The 24,942-nt window shown below is 51.1% G+C and overlaps 1 protein-coding gene across 1 annotated transcript in view; it reads left to right on the top strand.

Moving 5' to 3' along the window:
* The first annotated feature begins 2,907 nt into the window (after window positions 1–2,907).
* Ndufs6 (NADH:ubiquinone oxidoreductase subunit S6) overlaps window positions 2,908–24,942 on the top strand; it is a 31,088-nt gene continuing 9,053 nt past the window's right edge. The window contains exons 1-2 of the mRNA XM_090331189.1: window positions 2,908–3,064; window positions 4,661–4,714. Of these exons, the coding sequence (XP_090187315.1) occupies window positions 2,957–3,064; window positions 4,661–4,714 (162 nt within the window). The 5' untranslated portion in view covers window positions 2,908–2,956. The remainder of the gene's footprint in view (window positions 3,065–4,660; window positions 4,715–24,942) is intronic.

Genomic DNA, 24,942 nt, shown 5'->3' with positions numbered 1-24,942 from the left:
ACTCCTTCACTGCAGGTCAGCACCCCTGCTCTTCACAGGACTGCAGATCCATGCACTCCTTCACCCCAGGTCAGCACCCCTGCTCTTCACAGGACTGCAGATCCACTCACTCCTTCACCCCAGGTCAGCACCCCTGCCCTTTACAGGACTGCACCTCCACTCACTCCTTCACCCCAGGTCAGCACCCCTGCCCTTCACAGGACTGCAGATCCACTCACTCCTTCACCCCAGGTCAGCACCCCTGCCCTTCACAGGACTGCACCTCCACTCACTCCTTCACCCCAGGTCAGCACCCCTGCTCTCCACAGGACTGCACCTCCACTCACTCCTTCACCCCAGGTCAGCACCCCTGCTCTTCACAGGACTGCACCTCCACTCACTCCTTCACCCCAGGTCAGCACCCCTGCTCTTCACAGGACTGCACCTCCACTCACTCCTTCACCCCAGGTCAGCACCCCTGCTCTTCACAGGACTGCACCTCCACTCACTCCTTCACCCCAGGTCAGCACCCCTGCTCTTCACAGGACTGCTGATCCACTCACTCCTTCAACCCAGGTCAGCACCCCTGCTCTTCACAGGACTGCACCTCCACTCACTCCTTCACCCCAGGTCAGCACCCCTGCCCTTCACAGGACTGCAGATCCACTCACTCCTTCACCCCAGGTTAGCACCCCTGCTGTTCACAGGACTGCAGATCCACTCACTTCTTCACCCCAGGTCAGCACCCCTGCTCTTCACAGGACTGCACCTCCACTCACTCCTTCACCCCAGGTCAGCACCCCTGCTCTTCACAGGACTGCAGATCCACTCACTCCTTCACTGCAGGTCAGCACCCCTGCTCCTCACAGGACTGCACCTCCACTCACTCCTTCACCCCAGGTCAGCACCCCTGCTCTGTCTCTGGCAGGTCATGGCAAGCCTGCTCTTCTGGAGGGAAGCGGGCTGGCGAGGAGGCAGCCTGCTGGCGCTTCCTGCTTCTATGTCTTGTAGACACAGGAAGGTCGTGGAGATCGGCCATGGCCTGGCAGTCACTGTTCAGGTTGTCTGCCCTCCTCAAAGTCACAGCCAGGCTCAAACATAAAGAAGAATGGAAGGAATTGTTTCCCAGTCTGGGCTTTGAACTCGGGGCCTGAGCAGGGTCGTTGGGTTTCCTCAAGCCTGGAGTGCCATCCTCTGAGCCGTAGCTCCCCTTCCAGTCCTTTTCTACATGTATGGCACCTGGGATCGAAGTCGGGTCTGTGCGCGCTAGGCAGCCATGCACCACTGACCCTCACCACATTCTACACCAGCCGCTTCCACCCAAGCAGCGCCCTCCACTCCACGTCCTCACCACATTCTATACCAGCTGATTCCACCCGAGAAGTGCCCTCAACCCGACAGGCCCCGGCGCTGCCCAGGCCACCCCGCCCCGTCCTCTGCTCTCCGTGGGTTCTTCACGCGGTGTCACCTCGTGCAGTCCCTCCGCTCTCCGTGGGTTCTTCACACAGTGTCACCTCGTGCAGTCCCTCCGCTCTCCATGAGTTCTTCACACGGTGTCACCCGCCCTGTCTCCTGGCTCTCCACGAGTTCTTCTTGCGGTGTCACCTCGTGCAGTCCCCCCGCTCTCTGTGGGTTCTTCACGCGGTGTCACCCACGCAGTCCCCAGGTCCCTGCGGGTTGTTCTTGCAGTGTCACCCACCCCGTCTCCCCGCTCTCCGTGGGTTCTTCTCCTGGTGTCACCCGCCCCGTCCCCCAGGTCTCCGTGGGTTGTTCTCGCGGTGTCACCTGCCCTGTCCCCCGGCTGTCCGTGGGTTCTTCTCCTGGTGTCACCTGCCCCATCCCCCAGCTCTCCGCGGGTTCTTCTCCTGGTGTCACCGGCCCCGTCTCCCAGGTCTCCGTGGGTTCTTCATGGGGTGTCACCCGCCCCGTCCCCCGGCTCTCCGTGAGTTCTTCTCCTGGTGTCACCCGCCCCCCCCCCCCCCCCCCCCCCCCCCCCGCTCTCCGTGGGTTCTTCACGGGGTGTTACCCGCCCCATCCCCCCGCTCTCCGCGGGTTCTTCTCGAGGTGTCATGGTGACCCCTGGGCTGGGCTCACAATTCTCCTTTCTGATTCCTGCATGGCCCGCAGGCCTCCGGAGCAGGACGGCTTCAGGCGCGGATCTCCCGCCTCTCGGAACCTGGGATTACCTGCACACCCGGTACCCGCTGCTGGGCCAGCCGCCAGATGCCCACGGGGCAGCCCGTCCACCTCCCAGCCTGGCGGCGCGCCCTGTCGAGGAAGGGCGTGGCAGGGAGGCTCCGGACCGCGCTCCCTCCCTGGGCCTGTCTGGGCCGCGGGGGCCGAGCCCGAGGTGAGCCCGGCCCCGGGCGGCGCGGAGGGGACAGGCCTCGCCTGCTCCCGCGTCCCCGGGGTGAGCCCGGCCTCGGGCAGCGTGGAGGGGACAGGCCTCGCCTGCTCCCGCGTCCCCGGGGTGAGCCCGGCCCCGGGCAGCGTGGAGGGGACAGGCCTCGCCTGCTCCCGCGTCCCCGGGGTGAGCCCGGCCCCGGGCAGCGTGGAGGGGACAGGCCTCGCCTGCTCCCGCGTCCCCGGGGTGAGCCCGGCCCCGGGCGGCGCGGAGGGGACAGGCCTCGCCTGCTCCCGCGTCCCCAGGGTGAGCCCGGTGCAGCCTGTCCCGCCCCTCCGCCCCGCCCCGTCCCGGCCCCGCCCCACCCGGACGCCCCGCCCCGCACGCCCCGCAGCCCAGCCCCGCCCCTCCCAGGACGCCCCGCCCCGCACACCCCGCAGCCCAGCCCCGCCCCTCCCAGGACGCCCCGCCCCGGACGCCCTGCCCCGCCTCGCCCCGCCTCCGGAAGCATCCCGGGCCGCCGCTCCCGCCCGTGTCGCTGCGAGGTCCCGGCGCCAAATAAGTCCCGCGGAGCGCCGTGCGCGTGCGTGGACGCCCCGAGCCGCCGCGCGCCGGTCAAGGGTCGCCGGGAAGATGGCGGCGCTGGTGACCTTCCGCCGGCTGCTGGCTCTGCCCTGGGGCGCTCGGGGCTTCGGGGTGCAGCTGTCGCCGACAGGGGAGAAGATCACGCACACCGGGCAGGTAACGGCCACCCCACCGCGGCGCGGGCTGGGACGGCGCTCGGGGCGGACCGGGGGACGGGGACGGGGGCGGGATCCACGGGGGACGGGGGGACGGGGACCGGGACGGAGGGACCGGGGGACGGGGACGGGATCCACGGGGGACGGGGACGGGGACGGGGACGGTGGGACCGGGGGACGGGGGCGGGATCCACGGGGGACGGGGACGGGGGGGGAGGACGGGGGCGGGATCCACGGGGGACGGGGACGGGGACGGGGACGGTGGGACCGGGGGACGGGGGCGGGATCCACGGGGGACGGGGACGGGGGGGGGAGGACGGGGGCGGGATCCACGGGGGACGGGGGCGGGGGCGGGGGCGGGATCCACGGGGGACGGTGACGGGGGGGGGAGGATGGGGGCGGGATCCACGGGGGACGGGGACGGGGACGGGGGCGGGATCCACGGGGGACAGGGACGGGGGGGGGAGGACGGGGGCGGGATCCACGGGGGACTGTGACGGGGGAGGCGGGATTCACGGGGGACGGTGACGGGGGGGGGGGAGGACAGGGGCGGGATCCACGGGGGACGGGGGACGGGGGCGGGGGCGGGATCCACGGGGGACGGTGACGGGGGGGGGGGGGGAGGACGGGGGCGGGATCCACGGGGGACGGGGGACGGGGGCGGGGGCGGGATCCACGGGGGACGGTGACGGGGGGGGGGAGGACGGGGGCGGGATCCACGGGGGACGGGGGACGGGGGCGGGGGCGGGATCCACGGGGGACGGTGACGGGGGGGGGGGAGGACGGGGGCGGGATCCACGGGGGACTGTGACGGGGGAGGCGGGATCCACGGGGGACGGTGACGGGGGGGGGGGGGGGAGGACAGGGGCGGGATCCACGGGGGACGGGGGACGGGGGCGGGGGCGGGATCCACGGGGGACGGTGACGGGGGGGGGGAGGACGGGGGCGGGATCCACGGGGGACGGGGACGGGGGGGGGGCGGGATCCATGGGGGACGGGGACGGGGGCGGGGGCGGGATCCACGGGGGGCGGGGGCGGGATCCACGGGGGATGGGGACGGGGACGGAGGGGACTGGGACTGAGGGACCGGGGACGGAGGGACCGGGGACGGAGGGACCGGGGACGGGGGCGGGGGGACGGAGGGACCGGGGACGGGGGCGGGGGGTCGGGGACACAGGGGGGACGGGGAAGGGGGAAGGAGGGCGGGGAGAGGACAGGACTCTGGGGGTGCCGGTGTCCCCCGTGGGGACGGCCTTGCGCAGCTCGGGGTCACAGGTCACCTGGTGGGAGCCCCCCACCCGGGGTTCCCCGTGGGCTTGAGCCAGCACGCCTTGCTGGTGAGCGGAGAGCCGAGCACTGTCCCAGCGAGCCTCCACCGGCTCCACCCAGCGGCGCCCAGCAGACGTGGAGACTCGAGCTGTGCGGCCTGGTGGGAAGGCTGGCGGCCGGCACCGTCCCCTGGCCTGCCCGGCCTCACGTGAACCCCACAGGCACCGCTCACTAGCCTCCTGCTCCATGGCGTCCCTTCTGAACGCTTGCACTCCACACCCCTTTCACAGTGGCTCTGTAAAAGTCGCAGCTGCTCTTTTTCTTCCAGGCCTACGATGACAAAGACTACAGGAAAGTTCGATTTGTAGGTCGTCAGAAAGAGGTGAGTAAAAGTCTAGTCCATCAGAGCGTGCAACTCTGTGTCACGTCCAGACCGCGAGAGCCAGGGGATCGTGCTTTCAGTCCAGACCTCAGACTGCCACGGGGGAGGCAGGTTGAGAGTGGCGCCGGCTGCCTAATCAGCCTTTGTCCTTCCTCTGTCCCGCAGGCCTGTCCGGCCCTGCGCTCTGGACTCTGACAGGCTTTCCTCCATGTCTCCTCCTGGAAGCTCCTTCCTTCCGGCCTCAGAACACCTGTCAGGTCTTCTTGCTCCACTAACGTGGTCCTAAATTGGAGTTTTCCTCAGTGCTGGTCTCAGCTGCATTCTTTCCCCTCTTCGTGGTGTGGCATTTGAACTGTGGCTGCCATAGGGAGTGTGTTCTTTGCAAGCCACAGCCCGTACTCCTTGGTATCCGAGGAAGGGTGGGTAGAGCTGTGTGCTGCCCTGCAGCAGCCGCCCCTCGCACTCTGGGACTACACAGATGGTCGCCACTGGGGTGGACGCTGGAGACGGATGGTGGTATGGCTGCAGGGCCTTAGGTGAGCAGCTAAGAAGCTGATGGGTCTGTAGCATGCTCCCTATCTCCTTGTCTGACTCTTAAGAGATTGAGCACATGCACACACACGGATGTCTGTTACAGAGGCTGAAGGCGAATTCTCTGTGGTTTCCTGAGGGATAGATAAAAAGTCTGATTCCTAGAGCCAGTGTTGGAAGGGATACTGGCAGTCAGTGAGCCCGTGGCATCTGTATCAGAGCCAAGAGAGGTTCTGGTATTCTTGCCGGCTGGGTGGCTGGCAGTAGTGAGTCACGGGTCTTGGCCTCACCTGTCTGTCCTCTGGAAGTCCCTGTCAGGTGAACGCTGCCCTGCCCTGCAGTGGTGGGGTGGCTCTCGCATGTCGCCGTGGTGTTGGTGAGCCTGCACTGCGCTGTCTCTGCATCTGGCAGTGGACTTCTCTCTTCCCAGCAGCCATGGCTGTGTGGTTTTATGTCAGCACTTGGCCCCTGCTGTGGTGCTTAGCTCTGTCTTGTCACAGCGATGGAGCCACTGGCCTCGCACAAAATCCTCTGAAACTGAGCCAGCATAGATATACCCTTTACGTTGTATGTTAGGTACTGTTCTTGCTATAGCAACACCCCATCGTGTTGAGGAAGCATTATTCGCAGTAGCTCAAATGAAAACAGTCACCCACAGACATGGACATGACAAGGCAGGACACATGCATGGGGCCAGGAAAAGGCACAGTGTTGTCCCCAGGGGTAAAGATGGACATGGTTCTGTGAAGGGTGTTGTGTATATAGGTGAAGATGAAGATCTGGACACTGGGTCTGTGAAGGGTGTTGTGTATATAGGTGAGGATGAAGATCTGGACACTGGGTCTGTGAAGGGTGTTGTGTATATAGGTGAACATGAAGATCTGGACCCGGGGTCTGTGAAGGGTGTTGTGTATATAGGTGAAGATGAAGATCTGGACACTGGGTCTGTGAAGGGTTTTGTGTCTATGGGTAAACATGAAGATCTCGACACTGGGTCTGTGAAGGGTGTTGTGTATATACGTGAGGATGAAGATCTGGACACTGGGTCTGTGAAGGGTGTTGTGTATATACGTGAGGATGAAGATCTGGACACTGGGTCTGTGAAGGGTGTTGTGTATATAGGTGAGGATGAAGATCTGGACACTGGGTCTGTGAAAGGTGTTGTGTATATAGGTGAGGATGAAGATGTGGACACTGGGTCTGTGAAGGGTGTTGTGTATATAGGTGAGGATGAAGATCTACACTGGGTATGTGAGGGTGTTGTGTATATAGGTGAGGATGAAGATCTGGACACTGGGTCTGTGAAGGGTGTTGTGTATATAGGTGAGGATGAAGATGTGGACACTGGATCTGTGAAGGGTGTTGTGTATATAGGTGAGGATGAAGATCTACACTGGGTATGTGAGGGTGTTGTGTATATAGGTGAGGATGAAGATCTGGACACTGGGTCTGTGAAGGGTGTTGTGTATATAGGTGAGGATGGAGATGTGGACACTGGATCTGTGAAGGGTGTTGTGTATATAGGTGAAGATAAAGATCTGCACAATGGGTCTGAAGGCTGTTGTGTATATAGGTGAAGATGAAGATCTGGACACTGGGTCTGTGAAGGGTGTTGTGTATATAGGTGAGGATGAAGATCTGGACACTGGGTCTGTGAGGGGTGTTGTGTATATAGGTGAAGATGAAGATCTGGACTCTGGGTCTGTAAAGTGTGTTGCGTATATAGGTGAGGATGAAGATCTGGACACTGGGTCTGTGAAGGGCCTGTGTATATAGGTGAAGATGAAGATCTGGGCACTGGGTCTGTGAAGGGTGTTGTGTATATAGGCGAGAATGAAGATCTGGACACTGGGTCTGTGAAGGGTGTTGTGTATATAGGTGAAGATAAAGATATGGACAATGGGTCTGTGAGGGGTGTTGTGTATATAGGTGAAGATGAAGATCTGGACACTGGGTCTGTGAAGGATGTTGTGAATACTGGTGAAGATGAAGATGTGGACACTGGGTCTGTGAAGGGTGTTGTGTATATAGGTGAAGATGAAGATCTGGACACTGGGTCTGTGAAGGGTGTTGTGTATATAGGTGAGGATGAAGATCTGGACACTGGGTCTGTGAAGGCTGTTGTGTATACAGGTGAGGATGAAGATCTGGACACTGGGTCTGTGAAGGGTGTTGTGTCTATGGGTAAACATGACGATCTCGACACTGGGTCTGTGAAGGGTGTTGTGTATATAGGTGAGGATGAAGATCTGGACACTGGGTCTGTGAAGGGTGTTGTGTATATACGTGAGGATGAAGATCTGGACACTGGGTCTGTGAAGGGTGTTGTGTATATAGGTGAGGATGAAGATCTGGACACTGGGTCTGTGACAGGTGTTGTGTATATAGGTGAGGATGAAGATCTGGACACTGGGTCTGTGAAGGGTGTTGTGTATATAGGTGAGGATGAAGATGTGGACACTGGGTCTGTGAAGGGTGTTGTGTATATAGGTGAGGATGAAGATCTGGACACTGGGTCTGTGAAGGGTGTTGTGTATATAGGTGAGGATGAAGATGTGGACACTGGGTCTGTGAAGGGTGTTGTGTATATAGGTGAGGATGAAGATGTGGACACTGCATCTGTGAAGGGTGTTGTGTATATAGGTGAGGATGAAGATCTGCACACTGGGTCTCTGAAGGCTGTTGTGTATATAGGTGAACATGAAGATCTGGACACTGGGGCTGTGAAGGGTGTTGTGTATATAGGTGAAGATGAAGATCTGGACACTGGGTCTGTGAAGGGTGTTGTGTATATAGGTGAGGATGAAGATCTGGACACTGGGTCTGTGAAGGGTGTTGTGTATATAGGTGAGGATGAAGATCTGGACACTGGGTCTGTGAAGGGTGTTGTGTATATAGGTGAGGATGAAGATCTGGGCACTGGGTCTGTGAAGGGTGTTGTGTATAGGTCAAGATGAAGATCTGGACACTGGGTCTGTGAAGAGTGTTGTGTATATAGGTGAGGATGAAGATCTGGACACTGGGTCTGTGAAGGGTGTTGTGTATATAGGTGAACATGAAGATCTGGACCCGGGGTCTGTGAAGAGTGTTGTGTATATAGGTGAGGATGAAGATGTGGACACTGGGTCTGTGAAGGGTGTTTTGTATATAGGTGAACATGAAGATCTGGACACTGGGTCTGTGAAGGGTGTTGTGTATATAGGTGAAGATGAAGATCTGGACACGGTCTGTAAAGGGTGTTGTGCATATAGGTGAGGATGAAGATGTGGACACTGAGTCTGTGAAGGGTGTTGTCTATATAGGTGAGGATGAAGATCTGGACACTGGGTCTGTGAAGGGTGTTGTGTATATACGTGAGGATGAAGATCTGGACACTGCGTCTGTGAAGGGTGTTGTGTATATAGGTGAGGATGAACATCTGGACACTGGGTCTGTGACAGGTGTTGTGTATATAGGTGAGGATGAAGATCTGGACACTGGGTCTGTGAAGGGTGTTGTGTATATAGGTGAGGATGAAGATGTGGACACTGGATCTGTGAAGGGTGTTGTGTATATAGGTGAGGATGAAGATCTGGACACTGGGTCTGTGAGGGTGTTGTGTATATAGGTGAGGATGAAGATCTGGACACTGGGTCTGTGAAGGGTGTTGTGTATATAGGTGAGGATGAAGATGTGGACACTGTGTCTGTGAAGGGTGTTGTGTATATAGGTGAAGATGAAGATCTGCACACTGGGTCTCTGAAGGCAGTTGTGTATATAGGTGAAGATGAAGATCTGGACACTGGGGCTGTGAAGGGTGTTGTGTATATAGGTGAGGATGAAGATTTGGGCACTGGGTCTGTGAAGGGTGTTGTGTATATAGGTGAAGATGAAGATCTGGACACTGGGTCTGTGAAGGGTGTTGTGTATATAGGCGAGAATGAAGATCTGGACACTGGGTCTGTGAAGGGTGTGGTGTATATAGGTGAAGATGAAGATCTGGACACTGGGTCTGTGAAGGGTGTGGTGTATATAGGTGAGGATGAAGACCTGGACACTGGGTCTGTGAAGGGTGTTGTGTATATAGGTGAGGATGAAGATCTGGACACTGGGTCTGTGAAGTGTGTTGTGTATATAGGTGAGGATGAAGATCTGGACACTGGGTCTGTGAAGGGTGTTGTGTATATAGGCGATAATGAAGATCTGGACACTGGGTCTGTGAAGGGTGTTGTGTATAGGTCAAGATGAAGATCTGGACACTGGGTCTGTGAAGAGTGTTGTGTATATAGGTGAAGATGAAGATCTGGACACGGTCTGTAAAGGGTGTTGAGTATATAGTTGAGGATGAAGATGTAGACACTGGGTTTGTGAAGGGTGTTGTCTATATAGGTGAGGATGAAGATCTGGACACTGGGTCTGTGAAGGGTGTTGTGTATATAGGTGAACATGAAGATCTGGACACTGGGTCTGTGAAGGGTGTTGTGTATATAGGTGAAGATGAAGGGTGTGGTGTATATAGGTGAAGATAAAGATCTGGACACTGGGTCTGTGAAGGGTGTTGTGTATATAGGTGAACATGAAGATCTGGACACTGGGTCTGTGAAGAGTGTTGTGTATATAGGTGAGGATGAAGATCTGGACACTGGGTCTGTGAAGGGTGTTGTGTATATAGGTGAAGATGAAAATCTGGACACGGGGTCTGCGAAGGGTGTTGTGTATATAGGTGAAGATGAAGATCTAGACATTGGGTCTGTGAAGGGTGTTGTGTATATAGGTGAAGATGAAGGGTGTGGTGTATATAGGTGAAGATGAAGATCTGTACACTGGGTCTGTGAAGGGTGTTGTGTATATAGGTGAAGATGTAGATCTGGACACTGGGTCTGTGAAGGGTGTTGTGTATATAGGTGAACATGAAGATCTGGACACTGGGTCTGTGAAGGGTGTTGTCTATATAGGTGAAGATGAAGATGTGGACACTGGGTCTGTGAAGGGTGTTGTGTATATAGGTGCACATGAAGATCTGGACACTGTGTCTGTGAAGGGTGTTGTGTATATAGGTGAGGATGAAGATCTGGACACTGGGTCTGTGAAGGGTGTTGTCTATATAGGTGAGGATGAAGATCTGGACACTGGGTCTGTGAAGGGTGTTGTGTATATAGGTGAACATGAAGATCTGGACACTGGGTCTGTGAAGGGTGTTGTGTATATAGGTGAAGATGAAGGGTGTGGTGTATATAGGTGAAGATAAAGATCTGGACACTGGGTCTGTGAAGGGTGTTGTGTATATAGGTGAACATGAAGATCTGGACACTGGGTCTGTGAAGAGTGTTGTGTATATAGGTGAGGATGAAGATCTGGACACTGGGTCTGTGAAGGGTGTTGTGTATATAGGTGAAGATGAAAATCTGGACACGGGGTCTGCGAAGGGTGTTGTGTATATAGGTGAAGATGAAGATCTAGACATTGGGTCTGTGAAGGGTGTTGTGTATATAGGTGAAGATGAAGGGTGTGGTGTATATAGGTGAAGATGAAGATCTGGACACTGGGTCTGTGAAGGGTGTTGTGTATATAGGTGAAGATGAAGATCTGGACACTGGGTCTGTGAAGGGTGTTGTGTATATAGGTGAACATGAAGATGTGGACACTGGGTCTGTGAAGGGTGTTGTCTATATAGGTGAAGATGAAGATGTGGACACTGGGTCTGTGAAGGGTGTTGTGTATATAGGTGCACATGAAGATCTGGACACTGTGTCTGTGAAGGGTGTTGTGTATATAGGTGAGGATGAAGATCTGGACACTGGGTCTGTGAAGGGTGTTGTGTATATAGGTGAGGATGAAGATCTGGGCACTGGGTCTGTGAAGGGTGTTGTGTATATAGGTGAAGATGAAGATCTGGGCACTGGGTCTGTGAAGGGTGTTGTGTATATAGGCGAGAATGAAGATCTGGACACTGGGTCTGTGAAGGGTGTTGTGTATATAGGTGAAGATAAAGATATGGACAATGGGTCTGTGAGGGGTGTTGTGTATATAGGTGAAGATGAAGATCTGGACACTGGGTCTGTGAAGGATGTTGTGAATACTGGTGAAGATGAAGATGTGGACACTGGGTCTGTGAAGGGTGTTGTGTATATAGGTGAAGATGAAGATCTGGACACTGGGTCTGTGAAGGGTGTTGTGTATATAGGTGAAGATAAAGATATGGACAATGGGTCTGTGAGGGGTGTTGTGTATATAGGTGAAGATGAAGATCTGGACACTGGGTCTGTGAAGGATGTTGTGAATACTGGTGAAGATGAAGATGTGGACACTGGGTCTGTGAAGGGTGTTGTGTATATAGGTGAAGATGAAGATCTGCACACTGGGTCTGTGAGGGGTGTTGTGTATATAGGTGAAGATGAAGATCTGGACACTGGGTCTGTGAAGGGTGTTGTGTATATAGGTGAGGATGAAGATCTGGACACTGGGTCTGTGAAGGGTGTTGTGTATACAGGTGAGGATGAAGATCTGGACACTGGGTCTGTGAAGGGTGTTGTGTCTATGGGTAAACATGACGATCTCGACACTGGGTCTGTGAAGGGTGTTGTGTATATAGGTGAGGATGAAGATCTGCACACTGGGTCTGTGAAGGGTGTTGTGTATATACGTGAGGATGAAGATCTGGACACTGGGTCTGTGAAGGGTGTTGTGTATATAGGTGAGGATGAAGATCTGGACACTGGGTCTGTGACAGGTGTTGTGTATATAGGTGAGGATGAAGATCTGGACACTGGGTCTGTGAAGGGTGTTGTGTATATAGGTGAGGATGAAGATGTGGACACTGGGTCTGTGAAGGGTGTTGTGTATATAGGTGAGGATGAAGATCTGGACACTGGGTCTGTGAGGGTGTTGTGTATATAGGTGAGGATGAAGATCTGGACACTGGGTCTGTGAAGGGTGTTGTGTATATAGGTGAGGATGAAGATGTGGACACTGCATCTGTGAAGGGTGTTGTGTATATAGGTGAGGATGAAGATCTGCACACTGGGTCTCTGAAGGCTGTTGTGTATATAGGTGAAGATGAAGATCTGGACACTGGGGCTGTGAAGGGTGTTGTGTATATAGGTGAAGATGAAGATCTGGACACTGGGTCTGTGAAGGGTGTTGTGTATATAGGTGAGGATGAAGATCTGGACACTGGGTCTGTGAAGGGTGTTGTGTATATAGGTGAGGATGAAGATCTGGACACTGGGTCTGTGAAGGGTGTTGTGTATATAGGTGAGGATGAAGATCTGGGCACTGGGTCTGTGAAGGGTGTTGTGTATAGGTCAAGATGAAGATCTGGACACTGGGTCTGTGAAGAGTGTTGTGTATATAGGTGAAGATGAAGATCTGGACACGGTCTGTAAAGGGTGTTGTGCATATAGGTGAGGATGAAGATGTGGACACTGAGTCTGTGAAGGGTGTTGTGTATATAGGTGAGGATGAAGATCTGGACACTGGGTCTGTGAAGGGTGTTGTGTATATACGTGAGGATGAAGATCTGGACACTGCGTCTGTGAAGGGTGTTGTGTATATAGGTGAGGATGAACATCTGGACACTGGGTCTGTGACAGGTGTTCTGTATATAGGTGAGGATGAAGATCTGGACACTGGGTCTGTGAAGGGTGTTGTGTATATAGGTGAGAATAAGATGTGGACACTGGATCTGTGAAGGGTGTTGTGTATATAGGTGAGGATGAAGATCTGGACACTGGGTCTGTGAGGGTGTTGTGTATATAGGTGAGGATGAAGATCTGGACTCTGGGTCTGTGAAGGGTGTTGTGTATATAGGTGAGGATGAAGATGTGGACACTGGGTCTGTGAAGGGTGTTGTGTATATAGGTGAAGATGAAGATCTGCACACTGGGTCTCTGAAGGCTGTTGTGTATATAGGTGAAGATGAAGATCTGGACACTGGGGCTGTGAAGGGTGTTGTGTATATAGGTGAGGATGAAGATCTGGACACTGGGTCTGTGAAGGGTGTTGTGTATATAGGTGAAGATGAAGATCTGGACACTGGGTCTGTGAAGGGTGTTGTGTATATAGGCGAGAATGAAGATCTGGACACTGGGTCTGTGAAGGGTGTGGTGTATATAGGTGAAGATGAAGATCTGGACACTGGGTTTGTGAAGGGTGTGGTGTATATAGGTGAGGATGAAGACCTGGACACTGGGTCTGTGAAGGGTGTTGTGTATATAGGTGAGGATGAAGATCTGGACACTGGGTCTGTGAAGTGTGTTGTGTATATAGGTGAGGATGAAGATCTGGACACTGGGTCTGTGAAGGGTGTTGTGTATATAGGCGATAATGAAGATCTGGACACTGGGTCTGTGAAGGGTGTTGTGTATAGGTCAAGATGAAGATCTGGACACTGGGTCTGTGAAGAGTGTTGTGTATATAGGTGAAGATGAAGATCTGGACACGGTCTGTAAAGGGTGTTGAGTATATAGTTGAGGATGAAGATGTAGACACTGGGTTTGTGAAGGGTGTTGTCTATATAGGTGAGGATGAAGATCTGGACACTGGGTCTGTGAAGGGTGTTGTGTATATAGGTGAACATGAAGATCTGGACACTGGGTCTGTGAAGGGTGTTGTGTATATAGGTGAAGATGAAGGGTGTGGTGTATATAGGTGAAGATAAAGATCTGGACACTGGGTCTGTGAAGGGTGTTGTGTATATAGGTGAACATGAAGATCTGGACACTGGGTCTGTGAAGAGTGTTGTGTATATAGGTGAGGATGAAGATCTGGACACTGGGTCTGTGAAGGGTGTTGTGTATATAGGTGAAGATGAAAATCTGGACACGGGGTCTGCGAAGGGTGTTGTGTATATAGGTGAAGATGAAGATCTAGACATTGGGTCTGTGAAGGGTGTTGTGTATATAGGTGAAGATGAAGGGTGTGGTGTATATAGGTGAAGATGAAGATCTGTACACTGGGTCTGTGAAGGGTGTTGTGTATATAGGTGAAGATGTAGATCTGGACACTGGGTCTGTGAAGGGTGTTGTGTATATAGGTGAACATGAAGATCTGGACACTGGGTCTGTGAAGGGTGTTGTCTATATAGGTGAAGATGAAGATGTGGACACTGGGTCTGTGAAGGGTGTTGTGTATATAGGTGCACATGAAGATCTGGACACTGTGTCTGTGAAGGGTGTTGTGTATATAGGTGAGGATGAAGATCTGGACACTGGGTCTGTGAAGGGTGTTGTCTATATAGGTGAGGATGAAGATCTGGACACTGGGTCTGTGAAGGGTGTTGTGTATATAGGTGAACATGAAGATCTGGACACTGGGTCTGTGAAGGGTGTTGTGTATATAGGTGAAGATGAAGGGTGTGGTGTATATAGGTGAAGATAAAGATCTGGACACTGGGTCTGTGAAGGGTGTTGTGTATATAGGTGAACATGAAGATCTGGACACTGGGTCTGTGAAGAGTGTTGTGTATATAGGTGAGGATGAAGATCTGGACACTGGGTCTGTGAAGGGTGTTGTGTATATAGGTGAAGATGAAAATCTGGACACGGGGTCTGCGAAGGGTGTTGTGTATATAGGTGAAGATGAAGATCTAGACATTGGGTCTGTGAAGGGTGTTGTGTATATAGGTGAAGATGAAGGGTGTGGTGTATATAGGTGAAGATGAAGATCTGGACACTGGGTCTGTGAAGGGTGTTGTGTATATAGGTGAAGATGAAGATCTGGACACTGGGTCTGTGAAGGGTGTTGTGTATATAGGTGAACATGAAGATGTGGACACTGGGTCTGTGAAGGGTGTTGTCTATATAGGTGAAGATGAAGATGTGGACACTGGGTCTGTGAAGGGTGTTGTGTATATAGGTGCACATGAAGATCTGGACACTGTGTCTGTGAAGGGTGTTGTGTATATAGGTGAGGATGAAGATCTGGACACTGGGTCTGTGAAGGGTGTTGTGTATATAGGTGAAGATGAAGATCTGGACACTGGGTCTGTAAAGTGTGTTGCGTATATAGGTGAGGATGAAGATCTGGACACTGGGTCTGTGAAGAGTGTTGTGTATATAGGTGAGGATGAAGATCTGGGCACTGGGTCTGTGAAGGGTGTTGTGTATATAGGTGAAGATGAAGATCTGGGCACTGGGTCTGTGAAAGGTGTTGTGTATATAGGCGAGAATGAAGATCTGGACACTGGGTCTGTGAAGGGTGTTGTGTATATAGGTGAAGATGAAGATCTGGACACTGGGTCTGTGAAGGGTATTGTGTATATAGGTGAGGATGAAGATCTGGGCACTGGGTCTGTGAAGGGTGTTGTGTATATAGGTGAAGATGAAGATCTGGACACTGTGTCTGTGAAGGGTGTTGTGAATACTGGTGAAGATGAAGATGTGGACACTGGGTCTGTGAAGGGTGTTGTGTATATAGGTGAACATGAACATCTGGACACTGGGTCTGTGAAGGGTGTTGTGTATATAGGTGAGGATGAAGATCTGGACACTGGGTCTGTGAAGGGTGTTGTGTATATAGGTGAGGATGAAGATCTGGACACTGGGTCTGTGAAGGGTGTTGTGTATATAGGTGAGGATGAAGATCTGGACATTGGGTCTGTGAAGGGTGTTGTGTATATAGGTGAACATGAAGATCTGGACCCGGGGTCTGTGAAGAGTGTTGTGTATATAGGTGAGGATGAAGATCTGGACACTGGGTGTGTAAAGGGTGTTGTGACTATGGGTAAACATGAAGATCTGTACACTGGGTCTGTGAAGGGTGTTGTGTATATAGGTGAGGATGAAGATCTGGACACTGGGTCTTGAAGGGTGTTGTGTATATACGTGAGGATGAAGATCTGGACACTGGGTCTGTGAAGGGTGTTGTGTATATAGGTGAAGATGAAGATCTGGACACTGGGTCTGTGAAAGGTGTTGTGTATATAGGTGAGGATGAAGATCTGGACACTGGGTCTGTAACAGGTGTTGTGTATATAGGTGAGGATGAAGATCTGGACACTGGGTCTGTGAAGGGTGTTGTGTATATAGGTGAGGATGAAGATGTGGACACTGGATCTGTGAAGGGTGTTGTGTATATAGGTGAGGATGAAGATCTGGACACTGGGTCTGTGAGGGTGTTGTGTATATAGGTGAGGAAGAAGATCTGGACCCTGGGTCTGTGAAGGGTGTTGTGTATATAGGTGAGGATGAAGATGTGGACACTGGGTCTGTGAAGGGTGTTGTGTATATAGGTGAAGATGAAGATCTGCACACTGGGTCTCTGAAGGCTGTTGTGTATATAGGTGAAGATGAAGATCTGGACACTGGGGCTGTGAAGGGTGTTGTGTATATAGGTGAAGATGAAGATCTGGACACTGGGTCTGTGAAGGGTGTTGTGTATATAGGTGAGGATGAAGATCTGGACACTGGGTCTGTGAAGGGTTTGTGTATATAGGTGAAGATGAAGATCTGGACACTGGGTCTGTAAAGTGTGTTGCGTATATAGGTGAGGATGAAGATCTGGACACTGGGTCTGTGAAGGGTGTTGTGTATATAGGTGAGGATGAAGATCTGGGCACTGGGTCTGTGAAGGGTGTTGTGTATATAGGCGAGAATGAAGATCTGGGCACTGGGTCTGTGAAGGGTGTTGTGTATATAGGTGAGGATGAAGATCTGGACACTGGGTCTGGGAAGGGTGTTGTCTATATAGGTGAGGATGAAGATCTGGACACTGGGTCTGTGAAGGGTGTTGTGTATATAGGTGAACATGAAGATCTGGACACTGGGCCTGTGAAGGGTGTTGTGTATATAGGTGAAGATGAAGGGTGTGGTGTATATAGGTGAAGATAAAGATCTGGACACTGGGTCTGTGAAGGGTGTTGTGTATATAGGTGAACATGAAGATCTGGACACTGGGTCTGTAAAGTGTGTTGTGTATATAGGTGAGGATGAAGATGTGGACACTGGGTCTGTGAAGGGTGTTGTCTATATAGGTGAGGATGAAGATCTGGACACTGGGTCTGTGAAGGGTGTTGTGTATATAGGTGAACATGAAGATCTGGACACTGGGTCTGTGAAGGGTGTTGTGTATATAGGTGAAGATGAAGGGTGTGGTGTATATAGGTGAAGATAAAGATCTGGACACTGGGTCTGTGAAGGGTGTTGTGTATATAGGTGAACATGAAGATCTGGACACTGGGTCTGTGAAGAGTGTTGTGTATATAGGTGAGGATGAAGATCTGGACACTGGGTCTGTGAAGGGTGTTGTGTATATAGGTGAAGATGAAAATCTGGACACGGGGTCTGCGAAGGGTGTTGTGTATATAGGTGAAGATGAAGATCTAGACATTGGGTCTGTGAAGGGTGTTGTGGATATAGGTGATGATGAAGGGTGTGGTGTATATAGGTGAAGATGAACATCTGGACACTGGGTCTGTGAAGGGTGTTGTGTATATAGGTGAGGATGAAGATCTGGACACTGGGTCTGTGAAGGGTGTTGTGTATATAGGTGAACATGAAGATCTGGACACTGGGTCTGTGAAGGGTGTTGTGTATATAGGTGAAGATGAAGATGTGGACACTGGGTCTGTGAAGGTTGTTGTGTATATAGGTGAACATGAAGATCTGGACAATGGGTCTGTGAAGGGTGTTGTGTATATAGGTGAGGATGAAGATCTGGACACTGGGTCTGTGAAGGGTGATGTGTATATAGGTGAAGATGAAGATCTGGACACTGGGTCTGTAAAGTGTGTTGCGTATATAGGTGAGCATGAAGATCTGGACACTGGGTCTGTAAAGGGTGTTGTGTATATAGGTGAGGATGAAGATCTGGGCACTGGGTCTGTGAAGGGTGTTGTGTATATAGGTGAAGATGAAGATCTGGGCACTGGGTCTGTGAAAGGTGTTGTGTATATAGGCGAGAATGAAGATCTGGACACTGGGTCTGTGAAGGGTGTTGTGTATATAGGTGAAGATGAAGATCTAGACACTGGGTCTGTGAAGGGTATTGTGTATATAGGTGAGGATGAAGATCTGGGCACTGGGTCTGTGAAGGGTGTTGTGTATATAGGTGAACATAAAGATCTGGACACTGTGTCTGTGAAGGGTGTTGTGAATACTGGTGAAGATGAAGATGTGGACACTGGGTCTGTGAAGGGTGTTGTGTATATAGGTGAACATGAAGATCTGGACACTGGGTCTGTGAAGGGTGTTGTGTATATAGGTGAGGATGAAGATCTGGACACTGGGTCTGTGAAGGGTGTTGTGTATATAGGTGAGGATGAAGATCTGGACACTGGGTCTGTGAAGGGTGTTGTGTATATAGGTGAACATGAAGATCTGGACCCGGGGTCTGTGAAGAGTGTTGTGTATATAGGTGAGGATGAAGATCTGGACACTGGGTGTGTAAAGGGTGTTGTGACTATGGGTAAACATGAAGATCTGTACACTGGGTCTGTGAAGGGTGTTGTGTATATAGGTGAGGATGAAGATCTGGACACTGGGTCTGTGAAGGGTGTTGTGTATATACGTGAGGATGAAGATCTGGACACTGGGTCTGTGAAGGGTGTTGTGTATATAGGTGAGGATGAAGATCTGGACACTGGGTCTGTAACAGGTGTTGTGTATATAGGTGAGGATGAAGATCTGGACACTGGGTCTGTGAAGGGTGTTGTGTATATAGGTGAGGATGAAGATGTGGACACTGGATCTGTGAAGGGTGTTGTGTATATAGGTGAGGATGAAGATCTGGACACTGGGTCTGTGAAGGGTGTTGTGTATATAGGTGAGGGTGAAGATCTGGACACTGGGTCTGTGAAGGGTTTTGTGTATATAGGTGAGGATGAAGATGTGGACACTGGGTCTGTGAAGGGTGTTGTGTATATAGGTGAACATGAAGATCTGGACACTGGGTCTCTGAAGGCTGTTGTGTATATAGGTGAAGATGAAGATCTGGACACTGGGGCTGTGAAGGGTGTTGTGTATATAGGTGAAGATGAAGATCTGGACACTGGGTCTGTGAAGGGTGTTGTGTATATAGGTGAGGATGAAGATCTGGACACTGGGTCTGTGAAGGGTGTTGTGTATATAGGTGAAGATGAAGATCTGGACACTGGGTCTGTAAAGTGTGTTGCGTATATAGGTGAGGATGAAGATCTGGGCACTGGGTCTGTGAAGGGTGTTGTGTATATAGGTGAGGATGAAGATCTGGGCACTGGGTCTGTGAAGGGTGTTGTGTATATAGGCGAGAATGAAGATCTGGACACTGGGTCTGTGAAGGGTGTGGTGTATATAGGTGAAGATGAAGATCTGGACACTGGGTCTGTGAAGGGTGTTGTGTATATAGGTGAGGATGAAGATCTGGACACTGGGTCTGTGAAGGGTGTTGTGTATATAGGTGAGGATGAAGATGTGGACACTGGATCTGTGAAGGGTGTTGTGTATATAGGTGAGGATGAAGATATGGACACAGGGTCTGTGAGGGTGTTGTGTATATAGGTGAGGATGAAGATCTGGACACTGGGTCTGTGAAGGGTGTGGTGTATATAGGTGAAGATGAAGATGTGGACACTGGGTCTGTGAGGGTGTTGTGTATATAGGTGAAGATAAAGATCTGCACACTGGGTCTCTGAAGGCTGTTGTGTATATAGGTGAAGATGAAGATCTGGACACTGGGGCTGTGAAGGGTGTTGTGTATATAGGTGAAGATGAAGATCTGGACACTGGGTCTGTGAAGGGTGTTGTGTATATAGGTGAGGATGAAGATCTGGACACTGGGTCTGTGAAGGGTGTTGTGTATATAGGTGAGGGTGAAGATCTGGGCACTGGGTCTGTGAAGGGTGTTGTGTATATAGGCGAGAATGAAGATCTGGGCACTGGGTCTGTGAAAGGTGTTGTGTATATAGGTGAGGATGAAGATGTGGACACTGGGTCTGTGAAGGGTGTTGTCTATATAGGTGAGGATGAAGATCTGGACACTGGGTCTGTGAAGGGTGTTGTGTATATAGGTGAACATGAAGATCTGGACACTGGGCCTGTGAAGGGTGTTGTGTATATAGGTGAAGATGAAGGGTGTGGTGTATATAGGTGAAAATAAAGATCTGGACACTGGGTCTGTGAAGGGTGTTGTGTATATAGGTGAACATGAAGATCTGGACACTGGGTCTGTAAAGTGTGTTGTGTATATAGGTGAGGATGGAGATGTGGACACTGGGTCTGTGAAGGGTGTTGTCTATATAGGTGAGGATGAAGATCTGGACACTGGGTCTGTGAAGGGTGTTGTGTATATAGGTGAACATGAAGATCTGGACACTGGGTCTGTGAAGGGTGTTGTGTATATAGGTGAAGATGAAGGGTGTGGTGTATATAGGTGAAGATAAAGATCTGGACACTGGGTCTGTGAAGGGTGTTGTGTATATAGGTGAACATGAAGATCTGGACACTGGGTCTGTGAAGAGTGTTGTGTATATAGGTGAGGATGAAGATCTGGACACTGGGTCTGTGAAGGGTGTTGTGTATATAGGTGAAGATGAAAATCTGGACACGGGGTCTGCGAAGGGTGTTGTGTATATAGGTGAAGATGAAGATCTGGACACTGGGTCTGTGAAGGGTGTTGTGTATATAGGTGAACATGAAGATCTGGACACTGGGTCTGTGAAGGGTGTTGTGTATATAGGTGATGATGAAGGGTGTGGTGTATATAGGTATAGATGAAGATCTGGACACTGGGTCTGTGAAGGGTGTTGTGTATATAGGTGAGGATGAAGATCTGGACACTGGGTCTGTGAAGGGTGTTGTGTATATAAGTGAACATGAAGATCTGGACACTGGGTCTGTGAAGGGTGTTGTCTATATAGGTGAAGATGAAGATGTGGACACTGGGTCTGTGAAGGGTGTTGTGTATATAGGTGAACATGAAGATCTGGACACTGGGTCTGTGAAGGGTGTTGTGTATATAGGTGAGGATGAAGATCTGGACACTGGGTCTGTGAAGGGTGTTGTGTATATAGGTGAAGATGAAGATGTGGACACTGGGTCTGTAAAGTGTGTTGCGTATATAGGTGAGGATGAAGATCTGGACACTGGGTCTGTGAAGGGTGTTGTGTATATAGGCGAGAATGAAGATCTGGACACTGGGTCTGTGAAGGGTGTTGTGTATATAGGTGAAGATGAAGATCTGGACACTGGGTCTGTGAAGGGTGTTGTGTATATAGGTGAGGATGAAGATCTGGGCACTGGGTCTGTGAAGGGTGTTGTGTATATAGGTGAACATGAAGATCTGGACCCGGGGTCTGTGAAGAGTGTTGTGTATATAGGTGAGGATGAAGATGTGGACACTGGGTCTGTGAAGGGTGTTTTGTATATAGGTGAACATGAAGATCTGGACACTGGGTCTGTGAAGGGTGTTGGGTATATAGGTGAGGATGAAGATCTGGACACTGGGTCTGTGAAGGGTGTTGTGTATATAGGTGAGGATGAAGATCTGGACACTGGGTCTGTGAAGGGTGTTGTGTATATAGGTGAGGATGAAGATCTGGACACTGGGTCTGTGAAGGGTGTTGTGTATATAGGTGAACATGAAGATCTGGACCCGGGGTCTGTGAAGAGTGTTGTGTATATAGGTGAGGATGAAGATCTGGACACTGGGTGTGTAAAGGGTGTTGTGTATATAGGTAAAGATGAAGATCTAGACATTGGGTCTGTGAAGGGTGTTGTGTATATAGGTTATGATGAAGGGTGTGGTGTATATAGGTGAAGATGAAGATCTGGACACTGGGTCTGTGAAGGGTGTTGTGTATATAGGTGAAGATGAAGATCTGGACACTGGGTCTGTGAAGGGTGTTGTGTATATAGGTGAACATGAAGATCTGGACACTGGGTCTGTGAAGGGTGTTGTCTATATAGGTGAAGATGAAGATGTGGACACTGGGTCTGTGAAGGGTGTTGTGTATATAGGTGAACATGAAGATCTGGACACTGGGTCTGTGAAGGGTGTTGTGTATATAGGTGAGGATGAAGATCTGGACACTGGGTCTGTGAAGGGTGTTGTGTATATAGGTGAAGATGAAGATCTGGACACTGGGTCTGTAAAGTGTGTTGCGTATATAGGTGAGAATGAAGATCTGGACACTGGGTCTGTGAAGGGTGTTGTGTATATAGGTGAGGATGAAGATCTGGACACTGGGTCTGTGAAGGGTGTTGTGTATATAGGTGAGGATGAAGATCTGGACACTGGGTCTGTGAAGGGTGTTGTGTATATAGGTGAGGATGAAGATCTGGACACTGGGTCTGTGAAGGGTGTTGTGTATATAGGTGAAGATGAAGATCTGGACACTGGGTCTGTGAAGGGTGTTGTGTATATAGGTGAGGATGAAGATCTGGGCACTGGGTCTGTGAAGGGTGTTGTGTATATAGGTGAACATGAAGATCTGGACCCGGGGTCTGTGAAGAGTGTTGTGTATATAGGTGAGGATGAAGATGTGGACACTGGGTCTGTGAAGGGTGTTTTGTATATAGGTGAACATGAAGATCTGGACACTGGGTCTGTGAAGGGTGTTGGGTATATAGGTGAGGATGAAGATCTGGACACTGGGTCTGTGAAGGGTGTTGTGTATATAGGTGAGGATGAAGATCTGGACACTGGGTCTGTGAAGGGTGTTGTGTATATAGGTGAGGATGAAGATCTGGACACTGGGTCTGTGAAGGGTGTTGTGTATATAGGTGAACATGAAGATCTGGACCCGGGGTCTGTGAAGGGTGTTGTGTATATAGGTGAGGATGAAGATCTGGACACTGGGTGTGTAAAGGGTGTTGTGACTATGGGTAAACATGAAGATCTCGACACTGGGTCTGTGAAGGGTGTTGTGTATATAGGTGAGGATGAAGATCTGGACACTGGGTCTGTGAAGGGTGTTGTGTATATACGTGAGGATGAAGATCTGGACACTGGGTCTGTGAAGGGTGTTGTGTATATAGGTGAGGATGAAGGTCTGGACACTGGGTCTGTAACAGGTGTTGTGTATGTAGGTGAGGATGAAGATCTGGACACTGGGTCTGTGAAGGGTGTTGTGTATATAGGTGAGGATGAAGATGTGGACACTGGATCTGTGAAGGGTGTGGTGTATATAGGTGAAGATGAAGATCTGGACACTGGGTCTGTGAAGGTTGTTGTGTATATAGGTGAAGATGAACATCTGGACACTGGGTCTGTGAAGGGTGTTGTGTATATAGGTGAGGATGAAGATTGGACACTGAGTCTGTGAAGGGTGTGGTGTATATAGGTGAACATGAACATCTGGACACTGGGTCTGTGAAGGGTGTTGTGTATAGAGGTGAGGATGAAAATCTGGACACTGGGTCTGTGAAGAGTGTTGTGTATATAGGTGCAGATGAAGATCTGGACACTGGGTCTATGAAGGGTGTTGTGTATATAGGTGAGGATGAAGATTGGACACTGGGTCTGTGAAGGGTGTGGTGTATATAGGTGAACATGAAGATCTTGACACTGGGTCTGTGAAGGGTGTTGTGTATATAGGAGAGGATGAAGATCTGGACTGGGTCTGTGAAGGGTGTTGTGTATATAGGTGAAGATGAAGATCTGGACACTGGGTCTGTGAAGGGTGTTGTGTATATAGGTGAAGATGAAGATATGGACACTGGGTCTGAGAAGGGTGTTGTGTATATAGGTAAGGATGAAGATGTGGACACTGGGTCTGTGAAGCGTGTTGTGTGTATAGGTGAGGATGAAGATGTGGACACTGGGTCTGTGAAGAGTGTTGTGTATATAGGTGAGGATGAAGATCTGGACACTGGGTCTGTGAAGTGTGTTGTGTAAATAGGTGAGGATGAAGATCTGGGCACTGGGTCTGTGAAGGGTGTGGTGTATATAGGCGAGAATGAAGATCTGGACACTGGGTCTGTGAAGGGTGTGGTGTATATAGGAGAGGATGAAGATCTGGACACTGGGTTTGTGAAGGCTGTTGTGTATATACGTGAAGATGAAGATCTGGACACTGGGTCTGTGAAGGGTGTTGTGTGTATAGGTGAGGATGAAGATCTGGACACTGGGTCTGTGAAGGGTGTTGTGTGTATAGGTAAGGATGAAGATCTGGACACTGGGTCTGTGAAGGGTATTGTGTATATAGGTGAACATGAAGATCTGGACACTGGGTCTGTGAACAGTGTTGTGTATATAGGTGAAGATGAAGATCTGGACAAGGTCTGTGAAGGGTGTTGTGTATATAGGTGAGGATGAAGATCTGGACACTGGGTCTGTGAAGGGTGTTGTGTATATAAGTGAGGATGAAGATCTGGACACTGGGTCTGTGAAGGGTGTTGTGTATATAGGTGAACATGAAGATCTGGACACTGGGTCTGTGAAGGGTGTTGTGTATATAGGTGAAGATGAAGATCTGGACACTGGTTCTGTGAAGGGTGTTGTGTATGTAGGTGAAGATGAAGATCTGGACACTGGGTCTGTGAAGGGTGTTGTGTATATAGGTGAGGATGAAGATCTGGACACTGGGTCTCTGAAGGGTGTTGTGTATGTAGGTGAAGATGAAGATCTGGACACTGGGTCTGTGAAGCGTGTTGTGTGTATAGGTGAGGATGAAGATCTGGACACTGGGTCTGTGAAGGGTGTTGTGTATATAGGTGAGGATGAAGATCTGGACACTGGGTCTGTGAAGGGTGTTGTGTATATAGGTGAGGATGAAGATGTGGACACTGGGTCTGTGAAGGGTG

The sequence above is a fragment of the Megascapheus bottae genome, chromosome 4, assembly GCF_031878675.1.
Source record: "Megascapheus bottae isolate mThoBot1 chromosome 4, mThoBot2.hap1, whole genome shotgun sequence".
NCBI classification, from domain to species: Eukaryota; Metazoa; Chordata; class Mammalia; order Rodentia; family Geomyidae; genus Megascapheus; species Megascapheus bottae.
The sequence above is the reverse complement of the archived record's forward strand: the minus strand, read 5'-3'. Positions and strand labels throughout refer to the sequence as shown.